Source organism: Taudactylus pleione, unplaced genomic scaffold, assembly GCF_031769625.1.
Source record: "Taudactylus pleione unplaced genomic scaffold, aTauple2 ptg000110l, whole genome shotgun sequence".
NCBI lineage: Eukaryota > Metazoa > Chordata > Amphibia > Anura > Myobatrachidae > Taudactylus > Taudactylus pleione.
Genome location: NW_028284512.1, coordinates 381,376 through 403,356, shown reverse-complemented (window position 1 = coordinate 403,356; position 21,981 = coordinate 381,376). Strand labels below are relative to the sequence as shown.

General features: G+C 45.4%; 1 protein-coding gene across 6 annotated transcripts in view; it reads right to left on the bottom strand.

Annotated features, from left to right (window-relative positions):
• Positions 1–21,981, bottom strand: part of ADGRD2 (adhesion G protein-coupled receptor D2) — a 374,363-nt gene that overhangs the window by 280,711 nt on the left and 71,671 nt on the right. For all 6 annotated transcript variants that reach the window (XM_088471096.1, XM_088471093.1, XM_088471092.1 and 3 more), the window contains exons 4-6: positions 20,517–20,574; positions 11,412–11,603; positions 3,291–3,926 (exon numbers count right to left, since the gene is read on the bottom strand). In XM_088471096.1, the coding sequence (XP_088327222.1) occupies positions 3,291–3,926; positions 11,412–11,603; positions 20,517–20,574 (886 nt within the window). The remainder of the gene's footprint in view (positions 1–3,290; positions 3,927–11,411; positions 11,604–20,516; positions 20,575–21,981) is intronic.

The following is a 21,981-nucleotide window of genomic DNA, read 5'->3' as shown; positions in this document are numbered from 1 at the left end:
CCTCCCGATGGATCATGGTAAGATTTTCCCCATTCTGGCCACTTCACTAGGAAGTGGGCAGGATGCGGTAGGAGTGCCTACTCTACCGGGAGAGGGAGGCTACCTGAAAATTCAGGATTTAAAAATCTACATTTCTTCTTTCATCACCATTGTCTATATACTAGAAATGTGCACCAACCCCCGTGTTTTAGTTTTGGATCCAGATTCATCTTCGTGTTTTGGTTTTGGATCTGTGATTTTAAAAAAACAGCTACAATCATGTAATTTGGATATGTTTCCACTTGTTTACATGCATTTCAAAACCCGAGTTCTTCTTTTAAATCTGACATCCGAACTAACTGCAGAACCGGATCGGGACTCTGTTTGACTTAAACCCCCCCAAAATAGTAGGCAAGTATGATATAATTACTTAATAACTGAGAAACGGATGTATAAGATATATGTATATATCAACACATTTATTACAATAAAAAAATAAATATAAGAAAAATGAAACTATTTTATAATGACATAAAAGAAACTCAATACAGTATTACAAATCAATTGCTAGGACGACTCCTGGATACGTTTGTAACAATAAGCGGTTTTGCTGGATAAAACACATACAGCTTCTTTTATCCAGTGAAACGCGTTAAGCGGTTTGTACTTATTTACCATCACTGCATAACATTGTATGTGACTCCTGCACTATTGGGGACTTTTAATTTATGTGTCATTGCTTTATTTGATTTCAACATACAGCTACAAGTGGATTGCCTACTCAGCCCTATCATCTGCAGATTCCTCGCTAACGTTTCTTTCTACTAAAACCACTTGGTAAATATTTGCTGCTTATGAAATTAAGTGACTTTCTTGAGAGCAAGTCCTAATTATCGCTTATTGTTACAAACATATCCAGGAGTCCTCCTAGCAGTTGATTTGTAATACTGGACTATGTATTGAGATCCTTTTATGTCATTATGGAATAGTTTCATTTTTATTATATTTATTTATTTATTTATTGTAATAAATGTGTTGATATAAATGGGATGCAATTTATAGACCGGCGGACTAAATGTCGCCGGTCAATATCCCGACACGAGACTTCAGAAAGGAGTCAAAATACTATTACCTATCTGAATCCCGACACCGGAATGCCAAATTACGACAGCCCGAAGGAGGTAAGTCATGGAGTGTCCATAGCGTTAGCCGCAGTGGGGGGGGTTAGGTTTAGGGAGTGTAGCAGGGTTAGGTTTTGGGGGGAAGGTTAGGGTTAGGCACCCCCGGGAGTAGGTTAGGAACTCCCCCCCCCCCCCGGAAAGGTTAAGTTTAGGATGTGGGGAGGGGGTTAAGTTTAGGCAACCCCGGTAGAGGGACTTAGGGTTAGGCACCACCCTGGGAGTTTTAGGGTTAGACACCCCTAAGGGAGGGTTGCTTACCAGGGCACTTACCAGCCGATGTCGGGATCTCCTGCTGTCGGGCTTCTCATGTCGGGATTTGAACTGGCAGGTAAACATACTGATTCAATATAAATATATATCTTATAGATCCATTTCTCAGTTATATCGACACTATTGCTGAATAGAGCCCACATTAAGGAACTAATTTAATCACTGGTAAAAGAAATCTAAACCAGTTTTCAATGGAGATAATTTACTAAGCATGCTACTCTATGCTGTAAACTGAGAAGCCGGCACAGAGCAGCTGATTGGGGCCACAGTGCAGGAGCCCGGAGACCAGCTGACCGGAATTCTCAGAGGAACTCCCCGGATCACTGATCGCCAGCCCCTGGTTGCAGGTAAGTGGTGTTGGGGTTTTTTAACTATTTTTTTTTTTAAGTGATCGGCTTGTCTATTTAGACACAAAAAGCTGATCTCAGGGGCAGTCTCCCAGCTCTGCTCTTCCTGTTAGAGCAGATCAAGAGATTCGGGGAAACGGGGGAAAGCCTGCATAATGCCGTCTAGCATTATTATCACAGGACTCTCCACTGTATTTTTTTACAATTCATTTTTAGTAAATCTGAGCAGATCACATTTCCCATTGCAAGTATGAGAAATGTGATTTGCTTACTAAAAATAAATGAATTGAAGGGCTTGGAGTAGTTTTTATGAAAACTGCTCCAAAAGACCTTTAATACATTTTTGTGATACTAAAATAATGTGAAAAGGGTGTGAAAACACAATTTTTCACATTTTTTTTTAGCACAAAAAGAATAACAAATAGGGCTAAGGTACATACCACTTTACCACTTATTCCTGCACATTGTGTTTTTCTAATTTAGGGCAGCTCTGCACTACCTCAGAGCGCTAGCTATAAGCACAATACTTCTGTCAGCAGATGTACTGTACATTTATTTTTCAATCTGGTTGTATATGTGTGAATAACTCTCATTCATACCTCCCTACTCTCCCGGAACAGCCGGGTGGCTCCCGAAAATCGGTGGGTATGTCTCACTAAAAAGAAGAAATTAGGATTCTGGGTAATACCATTTACATTTTAACACACTGGGTATATTTACTAAATTGAGAATTTTTAGAAGTGGAGATGTTGCCTATAGCAACCAATCAGATTCTAGCTATTATCTTCTAGAAGGTGCTAGTTAAATGTTAAGTAGAATTTGATTGGTTACTATGGGCAACATCTCCTCTTCTAAAAACTCTCACTTTAGTATATATACCCCATTGAGTCAGTGTCCTACCCACTGATTTTCTGTGTAGATTGATGTTCGGTATCTCCACAGCCTCTGGGTGGGGGTCAAAGAAAATCAAACCAGATCCAATTTCTGCAGCCATCATTTCATTTGAAGCCCCAAAATTCCTAAAAAAAAAGTTTTTCATCTACAGATGTGTCCTCGTACACTATTGCCGCAGTCTCGCCCTTCTCAGCTCGCCAGGTCCCGTGCAACTTGACTACGCGTCGAGCGGTTTTTGCTCGAATGTGCATCTTAGTCGCAATATGATGCAACAAATCGTTTCACAAGACTACACAGATTAATGCTACAGTTGCATATTTATTTGCGAGTCTGAACCGATATACAAAGTGCTACGATGGAGCGGACGCAGCTTTAATTCGTGTGAAGTTCCGTTGTACAGATTCAGACTCAGTCGCACACAGATATACATTTGTCACATATCAAAGTGATCAGTGCAGTCGTGTGAAGCGGATTTGTCGCACACTTGGGCGGATAAGCCGCAAAACTGCTCCACGCGGCTCATTCGCGTCAGGCGTTTAGCACAAGGGGTATTGAGGCCAGGTGTATGAAGACTCCTCTGTATCTCTTTACCCAGTAACTTAGTTGTTGAAAATTTTACCTGAACAGACAGACTCCACCTTCATTCTTTTCACCGTAGGCTCAATCTCCAGATGGTGGATCCCCCATCTAAACGCAACATCCTTTTCCAGTGTACTGCACATGGCAACTCGTTTTATCTGGTCTTGACTGAGAACTTTTGTCCACATGTTCAAGTCTGTGATATTACCACTAAATGACTCCTTCTTTTTGAATGTACCTCCATAGGAGTCCTGATCTTGCCCAATGATAAAGATTCCATCCATGATAATATCTTCAGATGCAGAGAGTTCAGAGGAGTCTTTCCATTTGCCATCAGCATAGAAAGTCATGGTTCTGTTCCACTTTTGCCAGGTTACACAGACATGATGCCACTGTTCGTCATTGGGAAACACGGGAGAGAACCCTGAATGCTTGCCGTGGACCACAATGGCAAACTTGACAAAGCCATTTTTATCGCTCATTCCCCGCAGCTGAAATTCATTAATAAAGTTTGGCACGGCATAAGAAAAAACTGTTGCACAGTCTGTATTTGTATTGTCCCACTGGATATGTGCACAGACTGTAACTTCTGCCATTGATGGGAAGTGTGTCATTAATTTTGCATATTTAGTGTCCGTTTTGTCCTCAAAAACCAAAACAGTGAGTGGCTGGAACTCTAAAGGTAGATTGAAAAAAACAAATGTCCTTAGTGTGATTATAAAGACTAATGTAAATATAGTTATATACTGTAATAGATCCATACAATAAAGACTTTAAAATGGAAGTATGAAAATAAAACTCTGTCTTAGACCAGGGGCTAAATTTACTATGCAGAAGCATTTGTAATAGGCCGATTCTCAGTGGGTTTGACCTTAATATGTAAAACCACAATAATATTAAAATCATAACATGCCTGGTTTTGCATTTAATATTATTGACAGTAGAGAGGAGGGGCTTTGAAATGTCCCTCTGAGTTCTGTCTGGTCTGTGAACAATAAAAGTATTCACATGCCAGTATAAATGACAGACATACAGTATTTTGCAACCTTTCAAGATGTTTTTAAAAGGAAATAATGATTTATAGAAGGACAGCAAAGGAAAAAGGCTTAAAAGTATTATCTTGACAATTAAACCATTCAGTGCTAATGTCTAGTGGAACTCAACTTCCATATGTAGCCCTGCTTGCACTCCTGAGGTGCTATGTAAAAATAATAATTATGTCTTGCCAGGCATGCCAGGGGAAGGGTCAGAGAATGATAACATATTAATCGCACCACACTGTGCTCAGTCCCCTACACTACTGAAATATCTGAAGAGCCAGTGGATGGGAGAAACACTAAATGGTCAGATATTTCCCATCATGGCACCTAGAGATACATGGGTATCCAAAAATTGACAGAATAGACTCAGCATAGGGGATAGAAACTCCTCAACAGAAAAGGGGTCAAAGAAAAAACCTACATGGAATTGCTGCTTTAAGCATCAAAGCAATGTACCATGAAAATCATTCACACATGCGGGGAAAGAAAAGGTACTTACGGTGATAGCCATTATTTGTAATTTGTACTAGTTGCAGGCTTTCAAGACCACTTAGATCTGTTCTTGATGAATGGGATACAGAAATGAGCTCGAGCAGGGGCGTTTCTAGAGAGGAGGGGGCCTGTGTGCAGTCTCCGACACGGGCCCCCTCCTCTTCGCCCGGTGACTGGCAGCGCACTGAGCTGTGCACTGCCAGCGCTGGAGTTATAGACTCTGGGCACTAGAGTGTGCCCAGAGTCTATAGTGTATGCACAGACCACCAGGAAAATGGCCGCGACGGCCATTTTACCTGTACTGCGCATGCGCAAAGGATGGGAAAATGCCATTTTCCAGTCGTTTTACAGAACCGGATGCCCGTGCTGACGTGGGACTCCGGAGAGGTAAGTAATATTATGGCTGCAGGGTGTGCGGTGCGGGGCCCCCATGGACCCAGGGGCCCGTGTTCCCCGCACCCATTAGCGATACGCCCCTGAGCTCGAGAAGCAAATGATGGTTCTAATAACAAACATCAATAAAACACAAACTGAAGTGATGCCAACAGCAGAAAGTCAATGGAGAGCGAGTAAGGAACTTGGGGGTAGATGTACTAAGCCTTGGAGAGAGATAAAGTGTAGAGAGATAAAGTATCAACCAATCAACTCCTAACTGTCATTTCTCAAGCACAGCCTGTAACATGACAGTTAGGAGACGATTGGTTGGTACTTTATCTCACTCCGCTCTCTTAGTACATTTCCCCCAAGTGATCTTGGTTATACTGTGTTTTATGACATCACCAATTCTCAGGCTCAAACATTACAATAACACGCATCATTTGTCAGAAATAGGGGTCTATGTACTAAGCCTTGGATGGAGATAAAGTGAATGGAGATAAAGTACCAACCAACCAGCTCCAAACTGTCATTTTTCAAACACAGGATGTGACATGGCCCTTAGTAGCTGATTGGCTGGTACTTTATCTTCGTTCACTTTATCTCCATCCAAGGCTTATCAAGTAGACCCCTTTATCAGTTAAACATTAGAAACAGACATGTCCATTTTAGGGAAATCATTCGTTTTCAGTGATACATCATATGCAGTGGCGGCTCCAGAGGTGGGGCTGCAGCGCAGTCAAAAATTCAAATTAGGGGAGCCACACCAACTGCCAGTGAGTCCTGGCCGACAATGTTTGGAAGGGCAGTTGGTGTGACTCCCTTATTTGAATTTTGGACTGCTCTGAGGAGGGGGTGCGTGTGTACTCCCCATGTGGGGCCCCCTCCTCTCACCCCGGAGGCCAGCAGCCAACTGACGCGACTAGCCAGCCACCAGAGCCTTAGTAGACTCCTGGAGTGTACCCGGAGTCTACTGCGCATGCGCAGAACACCGGAAAAATGGCCGCAGCACTGACACCCGACGCGGGACCACGGTAAGTTTAAAATAATATGGGTGCAGTGTGTGCGGTGCCCCACTGCACCCATTATAGATATGCCACTGGCTCTGCAGCCACACCTCTGTAGCCGCCATTTATATTACACTCAACATTGTGCTGCTCAGGGGTTAAAGTGGGCCGGAACGGGGCGGAACTGTGTTCCATCACTTCTATTTGGAGACGAAACCAGTTCCGCCTCCTCTGACCCACCTTAGCCCACCGCAGCATGGAGGCTCCATTTGCCGGGCGCCCGGCTCCCTTCCCCCAGCACCAGCCGAAGGCTGGAGCTCACCCCTGAGCTCCGGCTTCCGGCTCCTGCAGTGCACTATGGGAGAGAAGTCATGACGTCTCTCCCATAGTTAGAGGAGCAGCCAAACGGATGCGGGAGCGGGGCTTAAGATGAGTATTAGGTTTTTTTTCTTTTTTAATTAAGCGGCTTCATTATAGAGGGCATTACTACTGGGGAAACTACTCAGGGGGCACTACTACTGGGGGAATTACTATTGGGGGCATTATTCAGGGGTCACTACTACTGGAGGCATTACTCAGGGGGCATTACTACTGGGGGCATTACTATTGGGGGCATTATTCAGGGGTCACTACTACTGAGGGCATTACTCAGGGGGTACTATTACTGGAGGCATTACTATTGGGGGCATTATTCAGGGGGCAGTACTATTGCGGGCATTACTCAGGGGGCACTACTACTGGGGGCATTACTCAGGGGGACTACTACTGGGGGCATTAGTCAGGGGGCATTACTACTGGGGGCATTACTATTGGGGCATTACTCAGGGGGCACTATTACTGGGGGCATTACTATTGGGGGTCATTATTCAGGGGGCACTACTATTGGGGGCATTACTGATAGCTGGCATTACTCTTGGGGGCATTACTACTTGGGGCACTACTACTTGGGGCACTACTACAGGGAGCATTACTACTAGTTGCACTACTATTGGGGGCACTATTACAGGAGGATTACTAATGGAGGCACTGCATTAGGGGCACCACTACTGTGGGCTCTGCATAAGGGGCACTGCCACTGTGGGCACTGCAGGGGCACTACCACTACTGAGGCACTGAATAAGGGGCACTACCACTACTGGGGGCACTAAATAAGGCAGAATACCACTACTGGGGGCACTGAATAAGGAGCACTACCACTGTGGGCACTGCATAAGTGGCACCACTACAGTGGGCATTATGTGTAAGGGGCACTACTGCTGTGGGCATTGTATAAGAGGCACTACTACTGTGGGCATTGTGTATAAGGTGCACAAATGTGGGCATTGTGTAAAAGGGGCACTGCTGTGTGTCATTCATGAATAAGAGACACTACTATATGGTGCAATGTGAATCAAGATTTTGCTACTGTGTGGCATACTTTGAATTGGAAATACTATTGTGTGACCACGCCCCTTTCTCTTGAGATCACGCCCTTTCTTTCAGCATGCGCCGCAGGTGCGCGCTGTCTCTTTATTGAAAAAGCACCAAGGGGGGGCGGTGAGTTCTACCACTTCTCTAGGACCACTTTAAGCACTGGTGCTGCTGTTTAAAAAGTACAATAATAAGCAGTGGCGGGCTGGGCCGGGTGGCAGGGTGCCATGTGCCCCCCGGGCCGCAGCGTCATGCGGGCCGCGGGCAGTCTGTGTCACTGTGACACAGACTGCACCGCGTGTATAGCGCTGACCGGACGGAGTTCGGTCAGCGCTACACAAGTGACAAACTCACAGCCGCCGGCTCCGGCAGCTGTGTGTTTGTTTTGATCAGCTGATGAGAGTCAGACAGACTCTCATTAGCTGCTGCTGCCCCCAGCGCAGGAGCCGCTCCATCTTCCGGCTCCCACAGTGGGCAATGGGAGAGGCGTCATTGTCATATGACGTCTCTCCCATAATGCAGAGCGGCCCGGCCCGGGAGGACAGACAGAGGAGCAGGCGGCGGCGGGAGCAGGGATTCAGGTAAGTGGTTTTTTTTATTTTGTTTTTTATATTACATGTGTCTACTGGGGGGAGGGGTCTGGCACTACAATGAGGAGACCTCTACTGGGGGCACTACAAAGGGGGGGACTACTACTACTGGGGGCACTACAAGGGGGGTGGGGGACTACTACTTCTGGGGGCCCTACAAGGGGGGGGACTACTACTGGGGGCACTACAAGGGGGGGGATACTACTACTGGGGGCACTACAAGGGGGGTGGGGGACTACTACTACTGGGGGAACTACAAGGGATGTACTACTACTACTGGGGGCACTACAAGGGGGGACTACTACTACTGGGGGCACTACAAGGTGAGGGGACTACTACTAGGGGCACTGCATAGGGGGGAGGGGACAACTACTAGGGGTACTTCATAGGAGGGAGGGGACTACTACTAGGGGCACTGCATAGGGGGAGGGGACTACGCCTGGGGGCACTGCATCGAGGGACCACTGCTGGGGGCTCTATTAAAGGGCAATACTGGGGGTACTGCATAGGGGGGAGACTACAACTGGGGCCACTATTTAAGGGGCATTGCATAAGGGTTACCACTATTGGGGGCACTGCATGGGGGGTGGACTGCTACTGGGGGCACTATATAAGGGGCACTGCATAGGGGGTACCACTATTGGGGGCACTATATAAGGGGCTTACTACTGGGGGCACAAGGGGCACTGCACAGGGGGGACCACTACCGGGGGCACTATATAAGGGGCATAGTGGGGATCACTACTGGGGGGCACTGTAGGCCTGCATAAGGGTGTTCTCTCCTGTGGCACACGGGGGCACTGCATATGGGCACTACGACAGGGGGCTGCCCCTAATCTTTATTTTTGCCTTACATTAGTCCCATATGGACCCGCCCCCTCCCTGGAACACATGAGGGGAGGGGGGGCGGCGCCGTAGCACGCACGTTTTTCGGGCACCCTGGCTACACGCTACTCCTCTGCCAGGGCCGCCTGCATGCATTTGCCCCCCAGGCTAAAAGTTGCCAGCCAGCCCCTGATAATAAGTGCAACATGATTCTGAGTTCAGACACAGGGCCTGATTCAGAGCCGCTCTTAAGCGGCCGCTCGTTCGCTCTGAGCGATGTTCGCACAACTGCGCATGCGTATGGGTCATAATGCGCATGTGCAAACCAGTCATTGCGGTCGGAAATCGTGCGCTCGCATAACAGCGAGGGGCTGCTAATTTGATTGACAGAATGTACCGTTTGTGGGTGGTAACAGGGGAAGGTGCTTGAAAACAGGGCAGTGGAGATCCGAACGCAGGCGTGCCAAACGGTCAAAAGGGCGTTTAATGGGAGTGCATAATTAGTAAAGGAGCGTCATCGACCACCTCACTTGGTTGTCTTTTAGCCTGAACTGCTCGCAGTGATTGCGGTAAGAAAAACCTACCACAAGCACTGCGAGCAGTTCAGATACCTTTCGATGTACCCGATTAATCTAATAAATACCGGAGATGAAGTGTGATGCGAATGGCAAAGGGGCGTCTTTACAAAACAGCGAGCGCATTTTTCGTTCGCAGGCTCAGACATAGAGGCGTCATCAATCCGCAAAGAGCGAGCGCTCAATTTAAATAGCCGGCCCCTTTTTTGGAACGACCGTCCGCAAATGGCGTCCGGCTCTGAATCAGGCCCACAGTACAACCAATTGCCTAAATGGACAGATCATCTATTACTCATGATGATTTGGCTTTTTAAAGTGTATGCCGCCTACAAATTTAAAACATCTTGATTTTACGGTGTCGCCTTCAAGGTGCGGACCTACTCCTTATTCTTGGGAGAAACCATGATCCGCACACCTTATAAAGTCAAATATTGAGGTGCCGTGGGCAAAAGTATATAAACATATCAAAAGTTCAACCTCCTATCATTTTCCAACCATCCTTTCTTGAAGTAAGACTTTCTAGTTTAATCCTAATACTGGTAATTTTAGTCCCTTTTCTGATTTAAAAGAAAACCATGAGAATTATGCCCCTTTCACACATAGCCTAAATACTTGGGTTTTTGCCTGTGCATGCGCACCGACCCAGGCCTAGACTATGGGCCTGATTCAGAAAGGACGCCGCTAATGCGATCTCAGCTGCAGTTTCATACTCAACTGCATATGCGAATGCATGCTAAAGCACGGCCGCAATAAGGACGCCCACTGCTGCCTTCTTACATGCATATGATGTCGCTTACCTGTGTATATATCGGTAGCATCGATGCACAGTGAGCTGCCATTTTGCCCTTTTGGCAGGTCTGACTTGCTGCAGACTCGGCTGCTCTCCTGACACACAGAGGGCTTTCATGCCGCGTAGGTGATCACAAAGGCTAATTTATGCACGTCCATGTAAAGGCGTTTAAACGCTAAAACCCACCTGCATTTTTCTGACCACCTCTCTGTTACCACCGGTAAATGCTATCCACTTGATAATCACTTTGCGATAGATTCCTTTGTACGTCCGTAATCGCAATGCGAATGCTGCGCACGTGCAGTGCGGCTTATACGCATGTGTGATGGTAAACAATTGCTCAGAATCATGCCCTATGTGCGAAAGGGGCCGACCCGGGTCGGAGTCCCGAGTCCGCGATCCTGCTTTGAACCAGACCTGTGTACTTACTGGTCCGTCGGTCTGAAAGAGGTATTATGGGAAATTGCCTCTGTCTTCATAACATGTAGTACATTTTAGTGTGTTATACTCTTCTTGGGCAAAGTCCTGTAACCGAGTAGAAATGTTTATGTACCTACCCTTTATCTTCTTACATTAATATCACTCCAAACAATGAAATCTTGTTTTTGTCTTACTCACCAAATCTAGACACTTCAGTGCACCAACCTTGTACTAAGCAGGGAACATTCATTACCACTGATAAGAGGTTGCTATGAACACACTGACGTGTTTCTTCTGTGACATTTTCCTTTTCTTGCTGTACAAATGATTGAAGAGTTTGGGTGATTCTTGGCAATGCTCAAGCATTAACCCTCTTTCAGATTCAGGAAAAAGAATTGCCCATTAGCCGTTTGAAGAATTAAAAAAAAATATATTTTCTCTAAATCTGGTGGTTTAGATGATAATTATACTAATTATCCATTCACATCATCAACGGTTTAGAATCCCCCCAGCAAGCATCTCAATTGACATTCTGGTCTCCTATTTGATAACTGCTCTGCTGTTAGTATGTAAAGACGAGTGATCTTACTTGTGACTTTTTTTACATGTGAAAATTTATCGGTCATTGAGAACTTACTTGTATTAGTGGTTTCCTCATTTAGCCAAATGGGGTATTGTATAAAACCTCTTTGCAGATTCTGGATTCCTCTTATGCCAGTGAATAGAGATGCAAACTTATACCTGCAGTACTTTTCAGCTTGCTGATGGGTAGTAGGCTTGCTAACATACTCATAGCCACCGTGATGGGTTTCAGTGAAGTTATAGGAACCTGAGAAACATATATATGTGATTTGTAAATAACAATTTGCAAGGTGAATACCGCAAACAACAAAGCTGAAGGTTCCTAAAGGTATCAAGATCTTGATACAACAAATATAAACATCTTGGTAAAATGGGTTTGGTAAAAAACCCATCCATAATTATGTTGGAACTAATGTGCACCAGCAGATGATTGAAACAATAAATAGCTCAGTTACTTAACCAGTGGTGTTGGTTTATTGAAACAGCTGTACTCACTGTTACTTGTATATTGGTGATGAAGTGAAGTGCTATACAGCTCACCAGACTGAGTGTATGCTTCAAATGTGTAGCAGTGCCAGGATGCTGGAACATTTTTAAATGCAGGTATGAACCAGGTTCATTTTAGGAGCTAAGTAGAAGACTTCTGTCTCCTAAAATGTCACTCTACACAGTAAAGACAATATGGCCTCTGCACATGATCACGCCAGCCATCTTGGAACAGGGCAAGAAGCCTCACTGGAGAACAAGACGACTTGAATATGTGCAGGAGCACACACAGTACAAGCGGTGGGCTTGCACTGTTGTCCTGAAAGTTGCCTATTTCTGTGTGCATCATATCTCTCCCATTCTCTTTTACCCACAGCCTCTGGGCAATTTTTTTTTGCGGATTTTTGTTACTATTTTTTTGTTACTATTCAACATAAGGATATTGAATTTAAACCTCTGTATGCTCCTACCTATACCTTCTAAAAACCTGTCTATACCTTCTAAAATTCACGCTATTTGCATATGCAGTAATACAGTAAAATAAAGACTTCAGACCTTAGACATGTGTTTCCAAAGCACAAAGTACTATTCAAGTAAAGTACAGTCAGTTACACGCTGTGATCTAAGTACAATTTAGTGCAAAGAAATTATACAGACCCAAGATACAGTTATACATACGCACGCGCTCTGGGACCAGATTGCAGCATCAGCAAGAAACCTCCATCAACGGCATCAGCATGAAGACTGAAGACTGAAGACTGGGGTCAGAACACACATATTTATACCCCCACAGAAATAGGCTACACAACAGAGAGGCTCGTTGCGATCCCATTGGTTCCCCATCACGGTGGTTCTGTTACAGGGCATTTAACAGGTTGATTCAAATGGACACAGACCAGCCTCCAACAGCCTTTGCCTCCATTTTCCCCCTGCATGCAAATCTAGGCTGTTAATTTTACAAAGTACATTTTGGTGTTTTAACTCTCTACGGTCCATAAGTTGAGAATGCATGTTGCGATCTTCACACCGATGATACCGGAAAGCTGCTGAGAAAGAGCAGATCAGTACAATACCAAACATGGCTTACTTATCACGTATTAAATCTTAGATACCAAATAGCCTTTATTTCACAGCATTTATAATAAATGAATAAAACTTGAATCTTATGCTTTAAAGCTATGGAACCTTTTATGTGTATGTGCAGTGTGTAAGTATTCGGGGTCTGAGAAAAGACGCTAGTTAACTTGGGGCAGATGCGTGCGCACTAAGCTAATAAACAGCGTTTTCATACAGGATCTTATGCATTCGCTAATGTGCGTTATGTTAACAGCGCAACTGTGCATAATGTGTTGTGTTTATGCATGGGAGTCTATTTATGATGGATTTAAATATATATATATATATATATATATATCATTCCTTACTAACATTTTTAAACTGCAATGCAATGTGGTATTAGTAATGAGAATCACTCTTAAACAGGGTGGAGACCCCCAGGCCAATTGCTGTGCCATATTGTCTGACACTGAATTTAAACAGTTCTTTTCATGCAGATTTCTTACCATTGTTTATTCAGTCAAATTCAAGTGTCTGGGCCATATTACAATTGCCACAGCTACACCAGTCCACATGTGGGGTCTCTCCATTTACATGCAAAAACACCCACAGTTCCTGGTGTATTGTCTTTTTTAATTACTTTTCTGTTTTTCTAGTTGTTTTGATATTTTTTCTATGCAAGGTTGTCCCCAGTACCAAAAACACTGCTATCTGTACTTAGCTCGTGAGTTGTAACTTAAAATGGCACCGGGAGATCAGACGCAAAATGGTGTCTTGCAGATTCTTATTTTTAAGATGGAGTCTGGTTGCCATTCACAAGATGGCGTTGCTCCAAGCTAATTTTACACTGATTCTGTCTCAGCCACTAAACCAGCTTCGACAAACAGGATCCATATTCTTCCTAATTGAGCTGCAAAATAGGGCTAACCAGCAGCCGGGAAGTAAGAGGACTTAAATAATATTAAATCCGCTTATGTGAAGCTGGACTGGCATGTAGCAAAGTGAAGCAGATTAAGGGCCTCATTTAGAGGCGGTCGGAGGATGCAAGTAGTCGCTCAGAAACTGGGCGGCCACTTGCATCCTGACCACCCGCCTCTGTTGCAGTCGTTAGGCTGTGGGTTAACACCCACAGCTCTAATGACCGCTCGGGTGATGGTCGCCATGGTCAGAGACCATGGCGACCATCGGGGCTTACGACGAGACCATAGGGTAGGGTCTCACTTGTCGTAAGCCCCGGAGAGCTTCTGGCTTTGTCAGAGCCGGAAGCTCTCCACTGACATCACTAGTGATGTCAGTGGGGCCTCCCCCAAATGGCAGGCGTTCCCATGGGAACGCCTCCGTTTGGGCTGCCACCCCCCCGGCCCGCCTTCCAAACGGGGCGAGCTGTCAATCAACATCGACAGCTCGCCCCCTTTGGAAAGAGACCCGCTACGACCAGCACTGTCGGTCGTAGAGGGTCTCACGCATGCGCACGAGGGAGCCGGCTTCCTCGTGCGCATGCGCACTGGCAAAACATCGAGGCGGCCGTGCGGTCGTAGACCGTACGGCCGCCTCCGAATAAGATGCTAAGTGCATATAGAAATTAACTGGATCTATTAACAACTAATTACCTATTTGGATTCAAATATTTATTGCTAATTGATTGTTTACTAACTGTTTAAATGTTGGACTTACTAACCAGCACTAAAAACTATGGATTCTTTTAACACCTATTATTATACGAACAACTGATAAATATATTTCTGGCAATCCAAGGATTACAGCCATATGTAAGCCTGAAGGATGACATGTAAACATGAGGGACATTAAACCACAAGTGTTTTGAGTGTTGCCAGTTTAATAACATGTTGGATATTGCCCCTTTAAGTTTAGCTGGTCTTATGCAGCCAATGAAGAGTAATGCCTCTTTGTTCAAGTTTTTCAGGTCAGAGAAGTACATGCAGCTGTAATTCTCATATTTGCAGCTTTCTTACTTTATCTTTCATTCTTATAGCTCCTCGCCCCCCCCCCCTTATCTGTCCTTCATCTTCATTCACTCCGTTTTTTCTTTTCTCTTCCTTCCTTTCTTACTTTAACCTTCCCCCCCCCCCTTTGTTTTATAATCTTGCTGCTGAGCATGTCCCTTCCTGTTCATGTGCTGATTATGCCCTCTTAATGGTAACATGTTAAAATCAAGCATTTGGGAACCCCTCTGTAGAAATTCCACATTTGTCACTGAGCCCTGTCCCCTTTACAACAAGGGTTGTTAGGATTGCCCAAGCGAGAGGCACAGGCAGACCCCTCCTATATATCGCAGAGGTCACGTGTGTGTCCAGTAGCGGTGGGCTCTCCACTACCGCAGTACGCAGTTACGCCAGCAGTTATTTAGTCTCCCATGCATAGAGCTAGGCAATCCTGGCTCCGCCTGGTCGGCTGCCCAACGCTGCGTCAGTTATTACCGGATGTGGGACAATGGCGCCCGGAGAAAGTGTATGTCTTAGCGCAGCCCCCCCCCCAACACACACACTCTCTGTACTGAACTGAGCTAGTGGTGTATGGCCAGCCTGTGGGGGAATACTGGAGTGAGGAGTAAAAACAGCAAACAGTGGCAGTTTTCTCTGCTGGGCATTGAGGTCCTATTGGTGGAATAGAATGCTTTAGTGATGCAATATCTGACATTAAGGGGTAGCTGCTTTGACACTGCCTTATTTAAGTATAGCACCTGGGATCTAAATGTGATCCCTTTGAATCATTGATAGAGGAGGTTGTATTATTTATTCTGGGCATTTAATTTAAATTGACAGAATACATGTGCTACAGTGAAACAGAGAAATTCCACAGGGTGCACAGCTTATGACTGCAATTACTGCCCCAAGCAGCTTCCACTGTAGTTGGAATACCTATGGGAAGCTCCGTTCTCAGCTATGCTCCTACTTCGCAAATATACATTGCATTATATTAATGTGAGTACTACTAACCATGTCATGTTCTGTCTACCATCATTATTATTATTTCAGGTCTCCTAATAAATAAATAATAAATGACAATAAATAAATATCTGTAACTTCCTTAGGTTATAGTGGAAACTAACCAAAAAAATAAAATAAAAATAAATAAATAACAGGCAGCCCTTATACTATGTAGCACCCCATGAATTCTGGAACTCTGTATGACGCCCTCTGTCCATTTCATTCTCCACTGGAACCACCCTCGCTACTCCCCTGGTTTTGTTACACTGTCTCCCGTGGCGCCCCCCCTCTAATCCAGCTGCTGCTATGGCCTCCCTCCATATGCGGTCATCCCAGGCCAACGTTTTTGACCCCTTTGCTAGCATCCCAGTCTTCCACGCCTGGGCCATCAATTGATCAGTCAGGCTGGCCAGCGCTTGCTGTGCTGGGGGGCACGGGTGAGTAGGCCTATTGCTCCTACATTAATTGGCAGGTGTTTTTTTTCAATATATATGCAGCGTGCTCCCCTGAAACCTGTCCTCAGGAACTTTGGGGCGTCACCCAAAAAAGGCTTGCTTCCATGCCGAATCTGGTATCGCCCCCAGCCGTCCAGCTGACAACGGCGGATCTCCTTAAGTCTGCATCCCCTATACACCTTGGTCATATGTGGCGATGGCTACAGCTATATCCCCATAGGGAGGTGGCTGAGTACTCCTTGGTCCGCTTTACCTTGGCCGTTGACGTGGGTTGCGTAGGGGTTCACTGAGAACATGCTGTTGCTTGAGCTGTCCCCCACTGTGGTTGCTCTAGAACTCTTGGGGGACCACTTGGGTAACATGAGTATGATTTTGTTGTGACATCCTGGGTGCGTTGCATGCGCTTGACCTCAGAGTTCGTCCTCTCTTCCGGTTGTTCGTTTGCTAGGATGAATTGTTCTGTGTTGCCTGCTGCTTAATGTCCATTTGTTGCCAGGCATGTGCCGGATACACAGATTGGGATTGCGGATGCACTGTCCCCAAGACTTTGCACTGTTAGCAGGTGGGTTGGCTGGAATGGGAACATTATATCTGGTTTCGGTGGCTCGGGCACTTAAGAGCTTGCAGAGAGTCATGCTGACATTTATTTGGGATCTGTATTCGCCAGGGCGCTTGCTCGCTGTGGTACGGCATATTTTAGCAGTCATGTCTATTTTCTTTGTGTTGTATGATGGGCCCGGCCCCTGCAAGTCCTTGATAATTTTGAGGGCCTGCGGGGGTTGGTCCAGGTCGACCCCTAAAAGCAATTAACTGCAGGTGTCCCACTGATATGTCCATGTTGCTTTACTTGCTCGCTGCGGTCCCTTCAGTTTGTTTTTATTTTCAGCTTTGAATGCTTGCTGTTTCAATTAGGTTTTTACCATGACGATTCATGTGGCGTATTTTGGGTCTGTGAATTAGTTGCCCCTCTCCTTTAAAAGGGCTGACCGACCACTCACTACTGGGGACGTAATTTGTATGCCTGGAAGCAATGCTAGGCCTTATACAGCGCTCCAGTGCGGACCAGGCTGGTAGAAGGCGCTGGCTTCACTACAACCATATCCCATTCCTGCAGTATGTCCGGGGGCGCTGGCGTGCCTTTGAGCAGATGCATGGTGATGGAATGGGGCATGGTTGATGCACGAGGATTTCTCCCGGTTACGAAATACCAGTTTTGTCATTTTTTTGCAGCATTGTATGGCTTTTTTCAGAGCTCAAGCCGGGCTAGTTCGGTACTCACTCATTTAGAACAGGAGCTGCTTCATCTGCAGCTTCTGCTGGCTTATCCGATGGAGATATGCAATCCTTTGGTCGGTGGCGTTCCGACGTTATATTCATCGGGGTTTAGCTATTTTGCTCCAACGTAGCTCAACGGAGGCCTAACCACTCACTGACCTACTGCGGGAGTCTATGAGGATTTTTTTATTTTCCCCCGGGGGCCCAATTGGCTTCTGAATTATATGATATGGCGTGACTGTTGGTTTACTCCAGGGTTTTTTTTAGGTTTTTTGCCTCAAGTCGGGTTAGCTACGTTCTTCCCCTTCCCCCCTCTTTGTTGAAGTTTCCATGCCTTGCTGTTGTCGTGTGTCTGTGGTTCAACTGCTTGGTTTGTGTTTTTTCTCTCCGTATTATAGGTGCTGCATCTGTGTGTGAATGAACATATCTACTTATGTTGTGATATGTGGACATATATGTACTCCATTTAACGCAGTGCTATAATTAATGTTTGAAATAATACTGACAGAATGGCATTTGGTTTACATAATTTTTATTGCAATAGGTTAAATAAATAATATATAGATATCTAGGATACTACCATATATGTCAGAAAACATTAAAAACACACCTGTATTGGTAGCGAGAATCTATCTCAATTACATTTTTTTCTTACCTATATAACACTTTAATTTCTTTCTCTTAATATTTCATGGACTATATCATGATATACATATTTTAAAGAATAATACTTCTATTTTAATTCTGTGCATCCATTGCAGACAACTCTTTCCCTCTCTACCCATATTGGGAATGATTTAGGTCAGCGAACTACATTGGATTGGCGCTCTATTGTCATTAGCTCCAGTTGATAGCAGAAGCTCTGCCTTCCTGCCAGTGTTGTGGTCTTTCATTGTCTACAGGAGTGTTTGGTGGTGTTCTGGTTTTCGTGCCTGGTTGGATGTTGCTAGGAGGAAGGTAAATACTGCAGTGGTGAGGTACATGTTGGAGAATGGTGGTGGTGTAGTGGAGAATGGTGGTGGTATAGTAGAGCAGGTGTTTCTTCAGTTCCGCAATGCACATTTGTTTCGTGGAGATGGCGTACATTTTTAGTCCTGCAGGATTGGCTAATTTTTCTGCTGGTTTAGGTGCTTCTTGTTACAGGGTTGAGTTGTGGTGGCGGCGCATCGGTTTAGGCCTTGCTTGGCGGAAAAGAACGACACTTGGAGTTACTTTATGTTAATAGTTAGGCTTAGTGTGTGCGCTCTCATTAAAGCGGAGTAAGGCGACAGCCAATTGTCCTGGATGGGAAATGGCTATACCACCTGGACCGGTGGTTGAAGGTAAAGGAGAGTTGATCACCAATGCTTGGCTTGTGTGTGTGTTTTTTTTTAGCTGTTTGGTTGTTATAGTCCTGTGCGTTCCTTTTGTGTCGTCACCATTATTAGAATTAACTTATAGTCTAAAATTTTATGACTTGTCAAAAATAAATTTTAAAAAATATTTAAACGCCAACACAGTTGTCTGTGTCTTTATTTTTAGAAGTTAAGTTACATTGTATTTAAGAAGGTTGTTATATGGTAACACGAGAATACACGTTAGTGAGTTTAATGCATTATTAATGGACATTATTATAATACCATTATGCGGTTATAGTTAATATTTTTGTGAGATTTTATATATACAGTATTTTTATGTATTATTATATGCTGTATATGGTTTTTAAGTGCATATAAAATTAATAATTTTAATGCTCATTTATAAAACATTTGATCTGGTCAAACAGTGCTAGTTCCTATACATAGCAGCTCCTTCATTCTGAAGTTTTTCCATTTCAAACAATTCATTGTCTATTAAGAATAGTGCTCAGTTGTATTTGTTTTTTTTTTGTTTCTCATATTAACTACATATTACACTGAAGGAGCCTACCAAGTATGTATGATATACATCCAAAGGGAAAACAGTCAATAACAAAAACTGCTATCGACTCTCTTCTAGCATTTATTTCCCACAAAGCCCTCTGGGGTTAATGTATTATAGTGGCACGGATCGTAACCCTATAATTCTTCCTGCTTCGCCTCTTTACCGAGGTGACGCAGGTACATCTCATCTGCTGGAGTGGGGGAGTGAAAACTGCGATACCTGCCTGAGTACACAGTGCATTTGGAGACACCAACATCTGTCTGCCACACTTAGTTATTTGTGCATTTTGCTTATCCTTCATATTCAAATATGCTGGAATTTTGAGGTTTTAAGAATTAATATTCAGGCCGCAAGGCCACGCCCCCTTTTTTGGCGTCATCCCTCCCCGCACCGGGTGTCACCGCGGGGAGGGACACCACTGATCAGATGCACATCTGCAACTCCAAGATACCTATTATCAGGTCACATAGGTATTATTGCAGCAATCAGTAAGCAGCAAGTCCTGGACTCCTCACAATGGGCCTGATTCTATGTCGCACAAAGTGGCGTCCCTGTCTGCGCTTTTGCACATCTGTGACTATATGCAAACACTGCTATAAGCCCCTCCCTGGTGTACAAGGACAGATGCCCACTTTGAGAATGTTGTAAGGTTTCCTGACACCATAGGCAAAACATCAGCCACTTTGCAAAACAGAATCAGCAACAGGCTGCGTTGCCCCTAGTTGCCGGTGCCAATAGGCAGCGCAGCTGCCTAAGTCTGCCTGATGGTGGCGCCGTCCTGCACCAGCCCCATAAGACGGACCATCTCCTTGCATCCTCATAACCACCTTCCTCTCACCTCCCAGTCACTGCCCAGGAACGCCAAATACATTTTCAAGACATTTCTGAGACTGTGCGTCTAAGTCACAACTGTGACTGTCTGAGCACGGACACTGGATGCATGGGCACTATGAAAGTAATAGGGTATTGAGTAGCGTTATCCCTACTGAAGTCTGTATGAATGTGAAGACTCATTTATCTCTAGTAATTATTACCTACCTATTAGATGCACCTGACTTGTCTCGGGCTTTCTCCAGCAGCTGCATACACCACACACCTGCAGCAAACAAAGAGCATAGACTTCAATCATTATTTGACTCAATACAATGTGGTATATCATTTTTGCCGGTAAGGAACAACCAGTCACCAGTAAATTGAATGACTCCCACAGGATATGTAAAAGTACTAACCAAACATACATGGGAGCATGCCATATTTTAGTGTTAGAAAACAAAAATAATACTCTATCCCAGTGGTTCCCAAACTGTACGCCGCAGCGTGGGTGGTGGCCAGGTGGCTGAGGTGGGAGAGGAGTTTGTGGCGTGGAGTAGAGCAGAGTGGGGGTTGCGATGAGCAGGGAGAAAGCTGTCACTGTGAAGCAGTGAATCCTGAGGCTGCCTGTTGCTGAATGGGGTCCTACAACACAGTGCATTGTGGGTGATCAGACAGGAAGTTTCTGACGTGAGGAGTGATGCTACAGAATGATCACAACTAAAGATAAGTAAGGGGGGACATGGAGATGGGCAAAGGGAGAGACATGGAGGGATCAAAGGGAGAGACATGGAGGGATCAAAGGGAGAGACATGGAGGGATCAAAGGGAGAGACATGGAGGGATCAAAGGGAGAGACATGGAGGGATCAAAGGGAGAGACATGGAGGGGGCAATGGAAGAGAGATGGAGGGAGCAATGGAAGAGAGATGGAGGGGGCAATGGAAGAGAGATGGAGGGGGCAATGGAAGAGAGATGGAGGGAGCAATGGGAGAGAGATGGAGGGGGCAATGGAAGAGAGATGGAGGGAGCAATGGAAGAGAGATGGAGGGGGCAATGGAAGAGAGATGAAGGGGGCAATGGGAGAGAGATGGAGGAGGCAATGGGAGAGAGATGGAGGAGGCAATGGGAGAGAGATGGAGGAGGCAATGGGAGAGAGATGGAGGGGGCAATGGGAGAGAGATGGAGGGGGCAATGGAAGAGAGATGGAGGGAGCAATGGAAGAGAGATGGAGGGGGCAATGGAAGAGAGATGAAGGGGGCAATGGGAGAGAGATGGAGGAGGCAATGGGAGAGAGATGGAGGAGGCAATGGGAGAGAGATGGAGGAGGCAATGGGAGAGAGATGGAGGGGACAATGGGAGAGAGATGGAGGGGGCAATGGGAGAGAGATGGAGGGGGCAATGGGAGAGAGATGGAGGAAGTAATGGAAGAGAGATGGAGGAGGCAATGGGAGAGAGATGGAGGAAGTAATGGGAGAGAGATGGAGGAGGCAATGGGAGAGAGATGGAGGAGGCAATGGGAGAGAGATGGAGGAGGCAATGGGAGAGAGATGGAGGAGGCAATGGGAGAGAGATGGAGGAGGCAATGGAAGAGAGATGGAGGGGGCAATGGAAGAGAGATGGAGGGGGCAATGGGAGAGAGATGGAGGGGGCAATGGGAGAGAGATGGAGGAGGCAATGGGAGAGAGATGGAGG